A 19,012-nucleotide genomic window follows, 5' to 3' on the forward strand; every position below is an offset into this window, starting at 1 on the left:
CAGATTTGAAAACTTATTTTTCTAGAAATTTGCATTTTTAAGAGACAGTGAATTAAGCAAAACACAGATCTCTTTCATGATGTTATCCTCACCTTGCATCCTAAACATTGGCCAGGCTTGGTTTCGATCATTTTCTAGGAAGTAATATTTTCAGAGTAAGTACTTGGTATTCTGAGCCCTCATTTCAAATACATTCTGTGTTTGTGTGACTCAGATGGCAGGGGGTGGGGGGGCGGATACCTGAGTAAAAGGATAAGAAATGTGGAATTTAGTAAAGTTTCCTAATGTCATTATGTTTCATATAAAAACAAATAGATTTCCCATACTTTCTTTTTAAAAATTTGTAAATGTTCATTTATATTTGAGAGAGAGAGAGAGAGAGAGAGAGAGAGAGAGAGACTGTGTGTGAGTGGGGAAGGGGCAGAGAGAGGGAGACACAGAATCCGAAGCAGGCTCCAGGCTCTGAGCTGTCAGCACAGAGCCTGATGCAGGGCTCGAACTCACGAACCACGAGATCATGACATGAGCCAAAGTCAGACGCTTAACCGACTGAGCCACCCAGGCGCCCCGATTTCCCATACTTTAAACCTGCATATATTAACAATGAAATATCTCTTAGATGCTGAGGGGCACAGAAGACTGATATATAAAATAACATGCCTTAATATTTCTCAGTCCTCAGGTGGGAAAATTTGGTTTACATTGTGAAGAGATTCTTTGGACATCTTGGTTTGCAAGCTTAAGCTTTCTTTAAATTTGAGCAACGTCTGTACATTAACGGCACACGACATCCCTTCTATAATTTTCTCACAGAGGTGTTTAAAAAGGAAAAAAAATATTTCTTTTGTTCCACTCCTGTTGCATACCCCCGATTTCCCCCCTTTGAACATATTTATTGAGTGCCTTGATGAGCTCGGCATCCAGGCACCCAGGGATACCATCCACATTAAGAATTTGTCCCTCCGTGGTGGTGATTACATTTCTCGTTTCTTGCGTCCCTGTGCCTTCATCCCTCTGAAGGCTCTACAAGTCTTCCTGGAGAAAGAGGAATCACTCCCCCATGCCTTTCTTCAGCTTGGGGCCTCCGCATTTTACGCCACAAATGTTTGAATGTCAGAGACTATTCTAGGCTGGGAATGCACAAAGGAAAAATATAGTCCTTGTCCTCAAATAGTTTGTAATCTACAGAGGAAAACATATGCCAGAAATTACACTGTGAATCTGACAATAGCTATGATTCACAGATCGTAATTAACATTGAAACACATAGCCCGTGCCAGTCGCTGTAGTGAGCGTCTCACATTTAATTCATTTCAATCATACACTAACCCTCAAGTGGTACTATTTATACCCCCCTGTTATACGGAGGGGCACAGGCAGAGAGAGGTTAGGTAACTATCCCAAGGTTACAGCTGCTAAGTGACGGAGCCCAGACCCAAACCCCTGTCTTCTGACTTTTAAGTTTCTCTCCTCAGTACCGACCCTCTTGTGGGCTCGTAGGACTGCCCAGGGAGGTGAGGCATGGTCTCACAGGGGAGGAAGTTCTGGAGATGAAACATGAGGAATGAGTAAAAATTTGTTACGAGAAGATTGGGTGCATTTCAGCGAGACAAGCAGACGTACGAGGGCAGAAGACACGGGGGATTTCGGAGGATTCCGGAAAGCACACAGTTTATAGAGCAGCAAGAAGGGGACAGGTAAGGAAAGGGTGGTGCCCAGGTGGTAGAACTGCACCAGATCATTCCACGCAGAGGAGCTGAGATTTTAACCTATGAAGAACTTCGAGCGGAAATACGAAATGGCCAGATTTGAGCTTTAAGAAGATCATGGTTCTGGGAGCCTGCGTGGCATAGTCGGTTAAGCGTCTGACTTTTGGTTCAGGTCGTGAGCTCACCGTTTGTGCGTTCAAGCCCTGTGTTGGGCTCTGTGCTGACAACTTGGAGCCTGGCGTCTGCTTCGGAGTCTGTGCCTCTCTCTCTCTCTCTCTCTCTCTGCCCCTTACCTACTTGTGCTCTCTCAAAAACAAGTAACAAACATGTAAAAAGATCATGGTTCCCCATGAACCATAGGGAACCATGGGGTTGCTGGGCCCTTGAGTCTTGGCGCAAACAATTCTCATTAGTTTGAAAGATCCCATATTGGATACATAGTTACCCGTTGAGTTGTGTGCCCTCAAAAGATGTCATCGTCTTAAACCCCAGTATCTGTGAATGTGACCTTACTTGGAAATAGGGTCTTTGCAGATACAACCAAGTTACGATGAGGTTATTAGGTTCCTAATCCAATATGGCTGGTGCCCTTAACAAGAACAGAAAACAGACACAGAGAAGGCCAGGTGACAACAGAGGCAGAGATCAGAGTGACCCAGGTGCATACCAAGGAACACCAAGGGTTGCCAGCCATCACCAGAAGCTAGGGAGGGGCAAGGAAAGGTTTTTCCCTAGAGACTTCAGAGAGAGCATGGTTCAGCTGACACCTTGATCTTGGACTTCAAGCCTCCTGACTTGTGGGAGAATAAATTTCTGGTTCAAGTCGCCTAGTCTGTGTGGTACTTTGTTACGGCATCCCTAGGAAACAAAAATATTAACCTTACTTTCTCTAAATGTGTTCATCAGTAAGTAATATCTGGGAGATACTGTGCTCTGTGCTAAAGTGCATAAGGGAATAAAAGTCATGGCACAGAAGAGTAAATTCTTTGCCAATTTGCCCTCTGTGCTGTGGTGTTTTACCTTGTCTGGTTCCACTCCTGCAGTTTCAGTCCAATGAGAGCAGTAGCCATTTGAAAAATAGAATTTCCCTCTCTTATTTTACTTCACTCTAAATGCCAAGTCATGAATTTCAAAGGGAAAACATTTGCCATGAGTAAATTTCCTGCACTTGCCTTTGCAAACCGGAAGGAAACACTATTTGCCCACTATTACACTCACACAACAGAAGGATTTATCTGTCTGCAGTTCGTTGCCTAGTTTCAAAGGTGGTTGCTTAATTATTCTAAACATTTTTTTGAGGTTTAGGGCCCACCATAAATTAGGTAGGTGTCTCAGTTAAAGCAAGGCTTGTTGGTTTAGATTTGGCAAAAGAGTTTTCTCGTGACGACAAGGGTGGTTTGAGAGCACATAGCTGATGAACTGGGTTCCAGAACACAAGGCTCTGGAGCAGTAATGAATCGGGAGCAGTATTACTGTTAGCAACTAATGCTAATTGGGAATTAGTATAATATAATAATAATAATAATAATAATAATAATATATAATAAATTACCAACAACTTAAGCAAACCATCTGAAGGCACATGACTCTACTTAGCATCAGAGTTCATAATATATATATGTCCATTGTATCTCGATAAAGCGGGAAACAATAACAGAGAAGACACCTGAAGTTGGAATTTAGCATTTTGGATTGCTTGTCTGGGCCTGGAAGATGTTTGGTTTTTTTCTAATCTTTTAAAAATTTAGTAGTAATATTTACAACATGCCTGTATTGAAAATTTGTATGTCCAGATCGGAATAATGTCCTTCTTGAATTTCATAAACTTTGGAAGTGTTTATACTGGCGATGGAGGAAGAGAACTTTCTGAATGATACTGATACTGTTAAACATCAACCAGTAGGTGGCGAAACCTGGCAATAAAAAGCTTTTTGTTTGGCAGACTGGTGAATAAAGAAGGAAAACACAGGCCTCTCAGACTCTTGATACAATCTCTATTCCCTGCATCTTGTTCTTTTCCCTTCCTGGTGCTACCCGACCAGAATCCAGCCAGGCGAAGCTGGCCGAAGGGTAGCCCATTGGCTCTTAAAAGTGGAAGACATCCTGCAAAGTCAAAAGCCTATAGCGCATACAGGTGAAAGGTTGTTGGAAGGTGTCAGGCACAGATCTAGGACTCAAACCCAGGACTCCTGACTCAGGCCAGGGCTCTCGCCACTCCCTCGCCAGTACCCAGAGACAAACAGTTAATCCACACACTTCCTACAATACTTGCCCTCACGCTTTAAGATGGAATCTAATAACCAAATCTGAATGCAGGAATGGTTTCGCTCTTTCTGTACAAAGAAAATTCAGGACAGTCCTGTGGAATATATAATCTTAGGCAAGGACCGTAATTCAGACCTGTCCTGAGAATGTCTGCTGATGGCCGAGATGCCACAGAAGGAGTAAGTCTTAGAGAAACCTGTAAAGTGAGGCTCTATGGGAGCAAAGGAGGGGAAAAAATAAGGAGACTTTTCTTCCTCTGGGAATGGGAGACCCATTTCCTTCTGGGAGTGGGGGGCTTCTTTGCAGAAGTACAATCTCTTCTCCAGCTCTGTTGTCACATTTCCTCACTCACATGCTGGGTCTCAGAAGCACTAAGGCTTTCAATTCCTCTTAAGTAATTTTGGGGAGTTAAAGCAAGGTTCTGAGCTGATCCCTAAACTATAATGTTGTGGCATTGGTACAGGTTTCTACTATTTCCCTGAGAACATGTATCCCGGGTCAGTCTATGCCCAGTGTCTATCTCCAGGCCAGAACCTGTCCGCCACCCCCACCCCACCCCATTGCCATGTCACAGCCATTAGGAAGTAGGAAGGAGGACCTTCCTTCATTCCTTGCCTGGATAAGTTTGTACAAGGCACCCATTCCTACATGCAAGCGCTTGGCACATTGGTTGACTGGGTATGATAAATGAAATGAAAGTAATTTGTGCTTATTTTGCTTAAGAATACATGCTTTGATTTTAGACTAGGAATGAGACAAAATAAAGATGATGCCAGAACATGTTTGTACACATTGCAGTGCTCATTTGTCACGTTTCTATGAGCACTGTAATCCAGCATCCCTATATACTTGTGTTTGAGCCCTGTTAGGTAAGCCGCTGTGCTTTCAGTAAACACTTTTTTTCTTGGCACTTTATTTGTCAAAGACTTTTAGAGACAGAAAATAGTTAAACATGCACAACTCGTTTGTCCTCTTGTGCCTTTTCTCCTAGGGGCTATTCATGCTGATGAATGAACGAGTGTGTGTGCTTGTGTGTACAATGTATCTGTATGTAGTGTGTGTGTGTGTGTGTGTGTGTGTGTGTGTGTGTGTGTGTGTGTGTGTAGATAACTCGAGGAGGTGCAGCCATCTAGGATTGGCTGCGGGGCGACCCCAGAAGCCTTGGGAAACCGACCCACGCTGGTGTTAGACCGTGGGCCCGAAAGTCACCCTGGAGACCTCTGCAGCGTCCAGCCCCAACCGTCGGGGGCAGAGGAAAAACATTTGCTTAGCCATTTTCAAGCCCTTGATATCCTTGACTGGCCCCTCGCTGGCCCGCTGGGAGCCAAGTCTGGCCTTGGTCACGGACGGGGTCTCCAGGGTGTGCGTCCTACCTGCACACCTAGGAAGCGGACTTGAAAGTAAACACCCCTCCTGGGGCTTCCCTTGCCTCTCTTCACGGCTGAGGGCCCATTGCTCGGGGGCAGCAGGGGCCTGGGTCTTCTCCCTGGCAGCTGCCAAGAGCTGGTACCACGATGTGAACGTACGTACACACACACACACACACACACACACACACACACACACACACAGACCACCACACACACTCGGTTGAAAGGGTCAAAGCAGTTCCCGGCCCTTACACACACTACACACGCACACACTAGGTTAAAAGGGTTGAAACGATTCCCGGCGCTTACACACAGCACACGCGCGCGCGCGCGCGCGCACACACACACACACACACACACACACACACACACACACGATTAAAAGGGTCGAAGCGATCCCCGGCGCTGGCGTCCTCGGCGCACCCACCCGGCAGCCCGCGTGCGGGCCCCCGGGCGCCCCCGGCCCCTCGCGGGCCCCCGGGCGCTTGCCGGGCCCGCCGCAGGCCCGAGGAGGCCCCGCGCACACCCACCGCGCCGCCGCCGCGCGGGAGGCCTGCGCCGCCCGCGCCACCCACCGGCCGGGCCGGGCGGGCGGAGCGGAGCGGGCCGGGCGGGCGGGGGCATCGCGGGCGCGCCCTCCCCGGCCGCGGCCCTTGCGCGCCATGTGTCCTCGGCCGGGCGCGCCGCTCCCGGCCCGGCCGCGGCTCCTTTAACCCGGGAAGGGGAGCGGGGCGGCGGGGCGGCGGGGCGGCTCCGCGGAGGGCTCTTTCTTTCTTCTTTTTTTGAATGAACCGTGTGACGTACGTACAGGAAACCGGTCGGTTAGAGAGAATGAAGTAAGAGGCCAGGCCCCCCCCCGCCCCGCGCCCGCCCCCTTCCTCCCCGCCCCCTCCCCCGCCCGCCGCGCTCCCGCCCGCCGCTCTCGGTTTCCCCGCCGAGCCGCCGCCGCCGCCGCCGCCAGCGAAGGTGCCGGGCGCCGGGCCCTCCCCGCCGGCGCGGCCGTCATCGCCCAGAGCGGGTGCGCGGCGGGAGCGCGGAGGGGGCGGCCGCCGCCAGCGCCGCCGCCGCGCAGGAGCAGGAGGAGGAGAAAGGGTGCGCAGCCCGGAGGCGGGGTGCGCCGGTGGGGTGCAGCGGAAGAGGGGGTCCAGGGGGGAGAACTTCGTAGCAGTCATCCTTTTTAGGAAAAGAGGGAAAAAATAAAACCCTCCCCCACCGCCGCCTTCTCCCCACCCCGCCGCCGCACCACACACAGCGCGGGCTGCTCGCGCTCGGCACCGGCGGGCCGGGCGCGTCCTGCCTTCATTTATCAAGCAGCTTTTCGGAAAATGCATCTGCTGGTCGGAGTTTAATCCGAAGAGGATTCCTGCCCCCGTGCCCGGCTCGTCCACCGGCCCCCCGTCCCTGTCCGTCTCCCGTGGAGGCGTGAAGCGGTCCCGCGGATAGAGATCCATGTCTGTGCCCGCGCGTGTGTGTGCGTGTGTAAATTGCCGAGAGGGGGAAAATCGCAGGACTTCTGCCAGTGCCGGACTGAAAATTGTAATTCATCTGCCGCCGCCGCTGCCTTTTTTTTCTCGTGCTCTTGAGCTCTCCGGTCGGGATTCCTGCGGATTGACATTTCTGTGAAGGAGAAGTCTGGGAATCAAACTGGAAATTCTCCTCATTTGTCCCCACCGCACCCCACCCCCGACTCCTGATTCATTTGCAAGTTTCAGAGCAGCTCTACCTGGAGAGTTCTGGAGATCGATGGAATCTTTGCCTTACGCATTTGTTTTGTTTTCACAAAAAAGGAAACTTGACAGAGGATCATGCTGTCCTTAAAAAATACAAGTAAGTTCTTTGCACAGGAAATGGGTTTAATGTAACTTTCAATGGAACACCTTTGAGATTTTAACTTTAAGTGCGTTCGAGTGAGTTGAATTTCCAGGCAGTTTAATACATTCTTGTCAGCCGTGTAACTTGCAGTGTGTGCCCGGCTTCCACCCAGTGTTTAAAAGGAAAGTGCACCTGATTTTGACTTAGTTTTGTGTGTTTTTTTTTTTTAACCTTTCAGCATCACAGAGGAAGTAGACTGATATTAACAATAATTAATAATAATGTGCCTCATGCAATAAAGATCCGAAAGGAATTTAAGTAAAAATTTCCTGCATCTCATGCCAAGAGGGAAACACCAGAATCAAGTGTTCCGCGTGACTGAAGACACCCCCTCATCCAAGAATGCGAAGCACATCCAATAAAATAGCTGGATTATAACTATTCTTTCTTTCGGGGCCGTGGGGCGGGAGCAGGGGCGAGAGGTGCTGTTGGTCCCCGGCTGCTTTTCCTCGGGGGCAGGATGGCGCACGCTGGGAGAACAGGGTATGATAACCGGGAGATAGTCATGAAGTACATCCACTATAAGCTGTCGCAGAGGGGCTACGAGTGGGATGCCGGGGACGCGGGCGCCGCGCCCCCGGGGGCCGCCCCCGCGCCGGGCATCTTCTCCTCCCAGCCCGGGCGCACCCCTGCGCCCGCCAGGACCTCCCCGCCGCCGCCCCCGGTCGCCCCCGCCGCCGCCGCCGCGGGCCCTGCGCTCAGCCCCGTGCCACCTGTGGTCCACCTGACCCTGCGCCAGGCCGGCGATGACTTCTCCCGTCGCTACCGCCGCGACTTCGCGGAGATGTCCAGCCAGCTGCACCTGACACCCTTTACCGCAAGGGGACGCTTTGCCACGGTGGTGGAGGAGCTCTTCAGGGATGGAGTGAACTGGGGGAGGATTGTGGCCTTCTTTGAGTTCGGTGGGGTCATGTGTGTGGAGAGCGTCAACCGAGAGATGTCGCCCCTGGTGGACAACATCGCCCTGTGGATGACTGAGTACCTGAACCGGCACCTGCACACCTGGATCGAAGACAACGGAGGCTGGGTAGGTGCATGTCCGCTTGAATGTGGGCTGGACGTTACCGATCTGAGGCTGAGCATCCGTGGTTGAGTGTGGGTGGGCTCTTGGGCCAAGGGCAGGCAGGCTGATGAGCCAGTGAAATAAAGTCAGACTGCCCGCCCCCGCCCTGCCCGGTAAAGAGCTCTCTCCCTGCCAACCCTACCCTTGATCCCTTCTGGCCAAAAGTGGTTTTTCCTCACTTGCCATCCTTTGAGGTTTAAAGACCCAGCATTTGCTATCCGGTGGGAGCTCGGGGTAAATGGTTATGCCTTCAGGGTTTCTCAAACCGGGGGCCCAAGTATCCTCGCCCCCACCCGGGAGACTACTCATGAACTAGACGTCAGGTTGGGTTGGCAGTCCGCATCCTGGCCAAGTTCCCCTGGGGGGTTGTGATCTGTACTAAAATTGGAGAACCACCCAATTAGAAGAACAGACCTCACCAGAGGACTAAGGGCATGCCTTTTCTGACTCACTTGGTAAAATCTGCCCAAAGAGGAAATCTGACGTAGCCCCCTTCCCTGGAAAACTTAGCTGTGTTTGTAAGGAGGTAAGCTGGCTTTCCGAAAGTCCGGGAACTTCATCCCGCGGCGTGTGTGCGGTCATTCCCAGTGGGCACGGCTGAGTGTCTTCAAGAACACTGGGCTAAGGAAACCTTATCTCATCGGTGACACAGAGTGTCCTGGCCACATGCTTTGTGTTCTGTTTCCATAACCGGTGTACGATTTTAAAGTTTACTGTAATTGTAGTATCTTTGACTTTTCACCGGCTAGAGTCCGCATCCTTTGGTGGTCTCCTCTCCTGAAAAAACTTGCGTCTGCGATATCCATATAAAGTGTAGAAGATTTGTGTGTGTGATTCTCTGGGGGAGGGGTCCAGATCCTAAGACTGAAGAATTGTCATTGAGATCTACATCTTCTATCTAAAATTACGAATTTAGGAAAAGAGCAAAAGGAGTGATTCTTGTCTAAAAATTGTTTCGGGCTTTTTGTTTTGACTTGAAGAACGATTTATGAGAGAGGATGCAACTCAGTGCTTCCTTGTATGTAGTCTCTAGGGAGAATTAGTGATATTATTTTATAGGACCTAACAGGAGCACAAAACCTAGAAGTGACTCCAAGTGGATTGAGTTTCAAGGAGCACATGACATATTTTACTACAGTTTACAAGTGTGCTAACATTAAGGCCAAGAAAAAAGAGAAAAAGCCAGGAAAAGTCGATGGCTGACATGAAAATCTGATCCTACTTGGTCAAAGTTGACCAGGTATTGGTGCCACTGTTGAGTGTTTAAAAGTAAAATATCCCCATTTAAATCTCTAAAATGTGAAATGCTCCTCATGAGTTGTTTTGTCGAGATCCCATGTTGTCAGATCTTTAGTAATTCTGGAAGAATTCACTAAAGGGCCAAAGAATATTTTCTTAAATGTTTGGTTGAGTAGGTGGTTTTATTTTTAACCACCATCACCAAAAAGGTACAGAGTTCCAGACTCCAAAAGGATGGTTTTAAGACCAAAGTAAAACTGATTTGACAATTCTCTTCTGTATTTTTATGAAAAAATATTTCAAAAATTTCTTTCTGGCTGAAAGGAGCCCAAGGTGGTAACTGTCATCTATTAAGTAATTTAATAAATAGAAAACAGAGCCATAGACATATGTTTATGATAGAGATTAAGACATGACCTGGTCTTTGTTTTGTTGCATTGTAGTATATTAACGTCTCATACAACTGGGTTTTCATTTTAAGTGAAAGCTCACTTTTAACTCCTTTCAAAATAGAGTTTTCCTGGGAGAGCCTATCTTTGTGGTCAACAGGTATCTGAGATTGATGAACGTAGAGGCTATATTTTATGATGCCAAACCACAATGACAGTAGAAAGTGATAAAAAATACTTTGACAAAACCTCTTCCAGTACAAATAAATCATATAGAGGCACAAATAGCTGTTGATAAAATGCGTCGTTTTCAGGACAACATGTAGATGGATGGCTCTTTAGGAAAACAAGGGAATTTGGCAAAAAAAAGGGTATATGTCAGGAAATGTAATCATAAATGGACACTTTGGAATAAAAGTGCTAGCATTTGAGAGTTATAAATGATTTACGTATCCTTTCATATTAAAATACTCTGAATACCAATGGTCAGGTTTCAGAAGAGAGCTAGTACATTCTTCTGACCTTTGACAATGACTCGTGTGGTTTCTAGGCCTCAGTGGATCAGATCCTCTATTGCACGTGTAATCATGGGGGCTTGAGATTTGAAGTCCCTTTTTCTCTTTGCTGCTCTTGACGCAAAATCAGTCTTTTGAGATTAAGGAAAACTGTGTGTGTTTCATGTTCCATAACTTGGAGAAAGCAGCGTCTTGGAATGATAGGTGTCTGAGAGATAGTCCCAGAAGCCTACAAATCAAATAAAGACTAAAGAAGAAATTGAGTTAGAGTGGAGTGTGGTTTTTATTCCTAAGTCCGAATAAGGCACCGTGTGGCAGCAGGACAGAGGGAGCACAAGACAGCATCGGTTCTGGGAAATGTCTGAGGCTCTGCTACTCCAGGTGTGGTTCACAGACCGACAGCAGGAGCATCACCTGGGAGACCGTCAGACGTGCAGAATCTCCATTCTCACCCCACAGCTAATGAGTCTGAATTGGTGGGTTCACGTGAGATAGATAGAGGCTTTCGGGTGCACGTGAGAGTGAGAGACGTTGACTATTACCTACCATTGGTTCCTGGGGACATCTTTTGGGAAAAATGATAATCTGGGGTGGATCCTACAGCGTCCGATTCCAGTGGCCTCACAGGTTTCTAGTATTGCCTAGAATGCTGAGTATTTCCCAGATGTCCACTAGTGTGATCTGATCCTTGGAAGAAATAAGTTGGAACGAAAGAGAGGAGATAATTTACCGTAAGCTCAGTCTTCTCGAGAATGTTTTTCGTGGTAGCTGTGCAGTTTGTATTGGCATTATTGGTCTCAATGAAGTGACATCGCTTTTCTATTCCAATCAAAGGCAGGCGATTTAGCTCTTGATGGCTTCATTAGTTATTATTTTACCCCCTCGTATAACATAGTTTGAGTTCTATAGGTGCATTGAGTGGCCCTCAGATTGCTTCAAGGGGAGGGGGCTCTTACAGTCAAAGCGTTGAGATACGGGAAAGTTGATGGTGAGTGAAACTGGTATCTCCCTCCAGGCTGAGAAATGAGACAACATTTAGCTTCATGTCCCAGAAGAGAGTGAGGTGTGGGCTCCTAAAAGAAAGAGGGGGCTTAACAGGAGATTAGCTTCATTCTGTTGATGAGATGGTGGTGTTGTGACTTTTTCTTTTTTCTTTTTCTTTTTTTTGTCTTCTGGTCTATGTGGTTTAGGACGACAGGAACTCACTTCTCCACATCCAGTAGAGGTTAGCTTCCTTTTTATTAGTTGGTCAGCAGACAGTTTCTGCCTTCTGTGTGCAGTCCAAATCTACCAAAACATTTGATTAATTGGAAAGCAATACCGTGCTCATGCCAGTGTGCAAAATACGTGAAAAAGCATCATTTATCTAGCGGCTGAGTATCAGCTGCTTATGGCCAAGTTGGCAGCAGAACGATAGGGATTAAAAATAGTCTGAAGATGATCCAGCCTTAAATAATATTTTTAATGATGAACTTTCCTTGGGAAAGTGTGTTTCTGCCTGCGAAGAATCACATGCTTCCCGGCAATAATTTACTTTGTAGAAAAAACTACATTATCGCCCCTCGAGTTTGCAAGTCACGTGCTGTTGAGTGATTATGTTTCGGGACCTTTGTAAAATTTTATGGTTCACTTAGTTCCCTTTTCTGTTTTAGGGCTTTTGTTGCTATTTAATGTCTGTTAAAAAAACGTGGCTTTCTTTTGTGAATCTTGTTACTTTTCGCTGTGCTTTCTAGTGAGAACTGATTGATCTTTTAGCAATCCTTGATGGAGCTGATACATTTCAGATTGCTTAAATGTCATTGAGCCACACAGCACATCAGGTAACAGAAAGCCACAATTTTTTTTTTTTAAAGCAAACTCTTAAAGTCTTGCCTTACCTCTCTACTTCCAGTCCTAGTCAGCTTTTTGGAGGAAGGATAAAGTCACTCGTAAGGCAGGTGTGTGGGTGCTGGCTGTGTGTATTACTAGCAGTCGCTCCCAATCAGTTCGCCCCACACCCATTTCTGAGGTCACTCATCAGGTTTTAGCAATAGCTGATCAAGGCAGTATCTCAGCACAAGTGCATTTGTGCTGGAAAAACAACACTGTCTTTGTAGTGTACAAGTAGAAAGGTTTTCCCCCCAGAGATATATTGTATTTGAAGTTCAAAGGTTCCGTTAAACCTTTTTAAGGTAATCTAATATCACCTTATTCAGGTATAGCCATAACCTCGAAAGCTGGTCACCCTTTCCCCCAGCTACATACAGGAGACCACTCAGTGAATTTACTTCACTCCGAAGCTTTTCTTTCATTCTCCTTGGTTTGATTCAAACAATATTAGCGTTTGACATCTAAACAGGATTAACACTGAAAGTCATCCAAGGACTAAGACAATTGTTGGACAGACATGATTGCAAGGCTTTATGTGCCTGGCCCTGGGTTGGGTTGAGGACACAGGAAAGAGAGCTTTACCTCTGCCCTGGATGACCTCACAGGCTCGTGTTGCAGGTGTCTAAGTAAACTCATAGATACACGCAGCCCTATAAACACGATCCCGGATTCTAGGATTTAGAGAGAAAAAGGAAAAAACAAACCAACATATATTATTCTGCATACACTTCAGTCATTGTCTAAAAAAGTTACTTCTAACTTTTAACAACCATATGGCTGTTCATGTGTACATTAGGATTTAAATAGGAGGAGAAATGTAGATAATCTAAAAAATACAACACAAACACTTAAGAATACTGAAAGGCGGGGGGGGGGGTTCCCTTGTTAAATGTTTACCCATTAAGCACTCTTAGTACACATTAAGAAGACTTAATAAACACCTGTCTTCAGTTTTTAAAGTATTTCCTTAATTCTTTGTGTGTAAAAGACAATCAAGTCTTTGATTAGGATGATTAGAATAATTTAACTTGAAGAACTGTCTTTTTCTTAAATCATCCTTGTATGCAGAAAAGTACAGGTTGATTTTGAACAGAACAGGGGCTCTTCCTTGGGGAGAGATTTTTTTTTTTAATAGGATTTATTGTTAAGTTAGCTAACATACCGTGTATACAGTGTGCTCTTGGCTTTGGGAGTAGATTCCCACGATTCATCACTTCCATACAGCACCCAGTGCTCATCCCAACAAGTGCCCTCCTCAGTGCCCATCCCCCATTTCCCCTGTCCCCCACCCTGCCATCAACCCTCAGTTTGTTCTCTGTATTTAAGAGTCTCTTATGGTTTGCCTCCCTCTCTGTTTGAAACTATTTTTTCCCCTTCTCTTCCCCCATGGTCTTCTGTTAACTTGGGGAGAGATTTTTTTTTAAAAAAGCTTTTGTTTTCTTTTGTTTTAGGTTATGGTACTGTTTCATTTACTGAGTGGCATCTCTTCCAAAACTGTTTATAGAAATTTGTAGTCAATGGTAGCATTTGTGTTCCTGAAGGGCAGGCGTCGTACTGTCTACCTGCTGGCACCCGCGGTCCTCCTCCTTTCCAGGAGACGGTCAAACTTTGGACATTACGACAAAGCCTTTTTTCATTTTAGAAAGTATTTCTGTAGGCTACAGCTTGGTCTGATATACGCTCAACTCTATGGTGCTGACATTTCTCTGCTTTTTACTTTAACCCAGCTGTCCTTCAGTGCGAATGATGCTTGAATGATTGTTTCTATCTCTCCAAAACCATTTGGGCTTTCTCGTGGGGACCCTACCCCCACCTGCCCATCATTCCACCACCAGGAGGCCCGGGTGTAGCTCTCCCTTCCCTCCCTAGCGTCGAATTCACCTGAAGAAAAGAGCATCATGCCTCAAGTACCAGCAAGAGGGAGCGGAAAAGGGCCCTTCAGGGCTAGAAAATCACCTCTCCTCCAGGCTTGCTGTAGCGGGACGAGGCAGAGTTCTGTCAGCAGATCCGATGCTTTCCCTCCAGAGATCATGAATTCCAACCACGTGCGGGGGGGAAAAGATAGCATCTGCTGGCGGAACTCTTACTTGCTCTGATCTCTGCAGTGTGAGATTAGAAGGCTTATCCTCCAGCCATAGATAAGTTTTGACTAACTAAAACAGCTAAAGTAATGTATTCGAGACTTCTTCCCCAACCGCCCTCTTGAACCTGTTAGAAAGGGAATCTCCCTGCCATGCTGGGGTGACCCTTTGTAGCAACGTACGAAGCGCTGCTCGGGTGATTTTCTTGGGCGATTGACCGGATTCGCTGAGCCATTTCTCTGCGGAATGTGGACCTCTCTTACCCATGACACATAGAACATGCACTTCGCTGGGAAACCGTTGGGAAGATTTGTGTTCTCGTTCTGTTCCCTGTTTTGCCTTCCGAATTTCAGGGATAAAGCCATATTCCATTTTTAGTTAATAATCAGCTCATTGGCTCTCTGGGGCTTTGGCATAATGAGTCAGAAGCTTATGACTGACCCCACTCTCCTCTTTACTCTGCCTCCTGAAAACAACCCGAGGACCCACTGTGTCAAGTGAAGCTTTAATATTTCAAAGGAGATTTTCCATTGAGACTAATACAGCTTTCTTGTGACACTTCCAATTACTATCTCTCTGTTTTTAACTATCTCTTCTTAAGCTGTGGAAACATCGAGAGCCTGCGACTTTTAATGCTCAGAGGACCACACAAGGGATCAGTGTCATAGGCCATTTCTTTTTGACTTTTCCCATCACCTCGTAGCTGAGAATGAAGATTTCTCTGCCTGTACGACACCACGAAGGTTATATCTGTGGAGTCACTCTAGAATTGAATTGCGGCCAAGTGTTCCATTCAGGTGCACTCGAATTTTCCAGGCGAATGTGGGACAAATACTTAGTACTCTTAATTCACTGCCTAGTTGCTCTATATATTACCTTCTTACAATTAGAATAGGAATAAAATTAACTGCAAATTATAGCCTCAGCTTTGGAGATTGATTTTTTATCCTTTAAGGAAAGAAGAAAGGTCAGTCCATAAATGATGCCAGTTGGCACTTCTGAGTCTAAAATTTCAGGACTCCCTCCTAGTCATTTCCGTTGTGAATTCCTGCCAGTATCTCTTTCTCTCCCTCCCTCCCTCCCTCTCTCTGTCTTTCGTTTTAGGACTGAAAACTTTTGGAGGTGGCTTTGAGTTTTTTTCATAACAAAATTATAAGGAAAGTTGAGGCAGGGCCACTTACTAAATATTAAAGTGACAGTGCAAGAAGAAAATGGCGTGAGGAAGTCTTCTCAAGGAAAATGAGCAATTGTTTACAAAGCTGAACTCACAAAGGGCAGAGAGAGAAATGGAAAGAGATAACTGGACTCGAGACGTCAAAGCAGACAGGAATCTGTGAGGCATAATTGGGGAATAGTGGGAATAGTAAAGAGTCTGGCTTGGTTGGGGCGTAGAGATCGCTCATGCGATATGACTGGTCCCCAAGCTGAGAGGGTTGTATTTAACTTGGTAGAAAGTTACATGGAAACGGTTATGGAAAGGATATCGAAACGGTTCTGACGCAAGACGGGATGTGTGGGCTTGTGGGAGATTGCTGGACACTGGGAGACCAGATAGGAGGTTTGAACCATGGTGGCAGAGTGGGGAATGGAAAAGATGGGGGGCAGATATGGGGGAAAGGCCTGACAACAGATTGAAGAAGCCAAGGACTCTGGTCTGAAACCCAGCTGGTTCAAAAAATGATATTGTCCTCAAGAGAGAGAGGACAGTCGCTGTTTGGTGGGATAAATGGGATGAAGTTAATTTTGGACATTTTGAGATTCCAACATGGGTGTCCAACCCACGTGGAAATGCCCAACAGCAGTTGGCCTTAACGATCTGGAGCTCAAGAGAGAATCTGGGGCAAGAATACAATATGCCTTTCCCCCCACACCATGTAGATTTCCCATTTCCTTCCTTCATTTCCAAAAGTGGTCCTAACTTCCCACGCTGAATGCATACCGCTTTTCTCCAGAAGTCCTCCATAGACCTCTATGGATTGGATGAAGGTGGTTAACTTGGGAGTTCTGCTGTTCAAAGCTTGGCTTCCCACTCCCAGTTTGCCTCCTGAAAAAACAATCCAACTGGAGTCAAATTCGTGTTGTTCCCGTATCTTAATAATGACCACCATTTGTGGAGGTCTTCTAAAATCAGTGTTCTCCTCCACTTCCTCACTTAATGAAATATTTCTCTTATTATATTTATCCTCTACCCAGCAGAGTAGGTACCAGGCACACACAGTAATTGTGTATTGAATGAATGAATGAATAAAAGATTATGTGAGAGGGACTTTGATCATCTAACTCATCCTAACCAACTAATGTTCTCCTACTCCCCTTGCTGTAGAGTGTGTGTGTGTGTGTGTGTGTTCCAAATGTCCCATTTCACAGATCTGTTAATACCTAATAGAAATGAAAAAAGAAAAACACCCATTAAGTGTTTTGATTTCATCCATGCCTCATCATGGAATTGAAAAAGGATGTCATTCATGCCTGAAGAGAGGTCTAGATTTTGCTTTATATTAGATGTTCAACTTTCATAAAAGTCCCCAATGCTCATTCTAGACACTAGGTCATTGGTTGTCCCATTGTGTCTGTTTGTACAAAGAATGCGCACAGTCCGTATAGATGTGCTTAGCTGCTCTCCGTCCCATGGCTCAAATCTCAAGCCCAGTGGAAGTCTTGATGCCTGATATGATTCATGACCTTATCATTAAAGAAATCAGGGCTTGTCCAGGGTTCTCACAGTGGGAACAAGGTGGTTTTTCCCTTCCGATTAGTGGTGTAGCTCCAATATAAAAGAATTACAGCTTAAAAGTCATCGGGGTAAGTGGTCCCCTAGTTCTCCCGCAAACACAAGCAGCCGATCGAGGGTGGAAGTCAGTAGGGTTCAGTGATCCCAGAGGTGGGACCACCTAAGATTTTATTTCTCCGGATGCTGACCTGCGAGGAGACCACCCGGGGGGGGGGGGTGTCCTGGAGAGAAACGCCCGGAGCTTTGGGCTGAATCCCCGGTAATGCCTGAAGCAAGAATCACAGCCCGTCTGTGGTCTTAAGAACTGGTGGAATTTGTATTTTAAGACGCCTCATCCCTTGGCATGAAGCAAACTCAAAATGTTATTGCCCATCATTTGTCATCTGTTTGAGAACGATTGTGTGATTTGTTTACTTGTAATGAAGCTTGACCATACTTCTCCAGGGGCTTTTTAAAAAGAGGGATGTGTCAGCTTGCAGATTTGTCCCCATGAATGAAACCACAAGCAAATTCTCTTCTCTCTCCCACCCTCCCTCTCATTTCTTCAGTGACCATCTGTGCGTTATGTTGCCATTGCCAGACCCTCTTCAAGTGGCTTATCTGTGAGTGAATTCAGAAACTTCAAATTATAAAGGACACCCAGATAATTGGCCTGTTCTCCAAAGTATCCGTCCCCTGTGTTGCTGCCAGATTCCTTCTTAATGAATACATCCAGTGACAGTGGGATTCTCGAGCCGGTCCGTATCCGTGAGAAAATGAGCTTCCCTGCTTTGTAACAGATTGTGGCTCCGGGGGGAAAAAAAAATGGCAGCCATTGCACAAAGTTTCCTTTGAATGTAGTTTTCTTTCCCATAAATGATACTTTGAGAATACACTTAAGGGGTTATTAGTTTTCTATTTCATGCTTGGCCTGTGTGTGAGAATAACACAAGCTGTCGCTGCAAATCAGTAGCTAAACACGCTTTGTCTGGTTAATGTGAGCATTTAATATTTGGCTCAATTAAAAATTAACTGATTAAAGTGCATGTCAAATGGAAATTGAAAATACCTTTGTAAGGAATATTGAAAGGGCGTGACCGATGAGGAAATTCGTGGTTTTAAAATGTGGAGACTTTGGGGGCGCCTGGGTGGCTCAGTCGGTTAAGCATCTGACTTCGGCTCAGGTCGTGATCTCACGGTCCGTGGGGTCGAGCCCCGCGTCGGGCTCTGTGCTGACCGCTCGGAGCCTGGAGCCTGCTTCGGATTCTGTGTCTCCCTCTCTCTCTGTCCCTTCCCTTTTTTGTTCTCTCCCTCTTTTCTCTCAGAAACGGGTAGATGAACATTTTTTTTTGAAAAAATGTGGAGACTTTGGGGAAATGTAATATGAGTTGAGACTCTAGACTCTTCCTTCAGGCCTCTCTACCTGTTGGGCTCGGCCTGATACTGAAGGATGTCCTCCGTTTTGTTATGAAGGACCCAGCTGCGGCTCTGTGTTTTCTAGGGAATAACTGTGCCGTTTTGTTTTGTTTTGTGCTGGATCATACGATGAAAGCAGACAGAATAGGAGATTGGTTATTCATTAGTCCCACGCGTTTTTGTTTTTTTTTTAATTGAGCACATGCTGTAGGCTAGGCCCTGGGGATGTGGGAGGTGGGCACCAGATAGACCCGGCTCACAGTCTGCGGCGTGGAGAGAAGAAAGGCAACCACAGGAGGGGCATGGACTGGAGTCAGGGGAGTCTTCCCAGGAAAGGGGGCTGAAGCCTGAAGGATGAGTGAGACGTAACCTAGAGACGTGGGCAGGAGGAGCCACGTGTGGCCAGCAGACAGAAGGTGTAGGACAAAGGCCAGAGGCCTGAGAGCTGGTGAGCTGTGGGAACCGAGGAGCCCAGCCTGGCTGGAGAGAGGAGAGCAAGTGGACAGATCAGAAA

At 46.6% G+C, this 19,012-nt stretch overlaps 1 protein-coding gene across 2 annotated transcripts in view; it reads left to right on the plus strand.

Annotated features, from left to right (window-relative positions):
• Positions 1 to 6,408: 6,408 nt before the first annotated feature.
• Positions 6,409 to 19,012, plus strand: part of BCL2 (BCL2 apoptosis regulator) — a 177,700-nt gene continuing 165,096 nt past the window's right edge. The window contains exons 1-2 of one of the 2 annotated variants that reach the window (XM_047086362.1): positions 6,409 to 7,171; positions 7,395 to 8,243. In XM_047086362.1, the coding sequence (XP_046942318.1) occupies positions 7,677 to 8,243 (567 nt within the window). In that variant the 5' untranslated portion in view covers positions 6,409 to 7,171; positions 7,395 to 7,676. Of the gene's footprint in view, positions 8,244 to 19,012 lie in introns of both variants that reach the window. The other variant, XM_047086361.1, reaches the window with a different exon arrangement.

Source organism: Lynx rufus, unplaced genomic scaffold (assembly GCF_022079265.1).
Source record: "Lynx rufus isolate CCGP_SWC_20201006 ecotype Redwood Valley unplaced genomic scaffold, mLynRuf1.p SCAF_20, whole genome shotgun sequence".
In the NCBI taxonomy this organism is placed as follows: domain Eukaryota; kingdom Metazoa; phylum Chordata; class Mammalia; order Carnivora; family Felidae; genus Lynx; species Lynx rufus.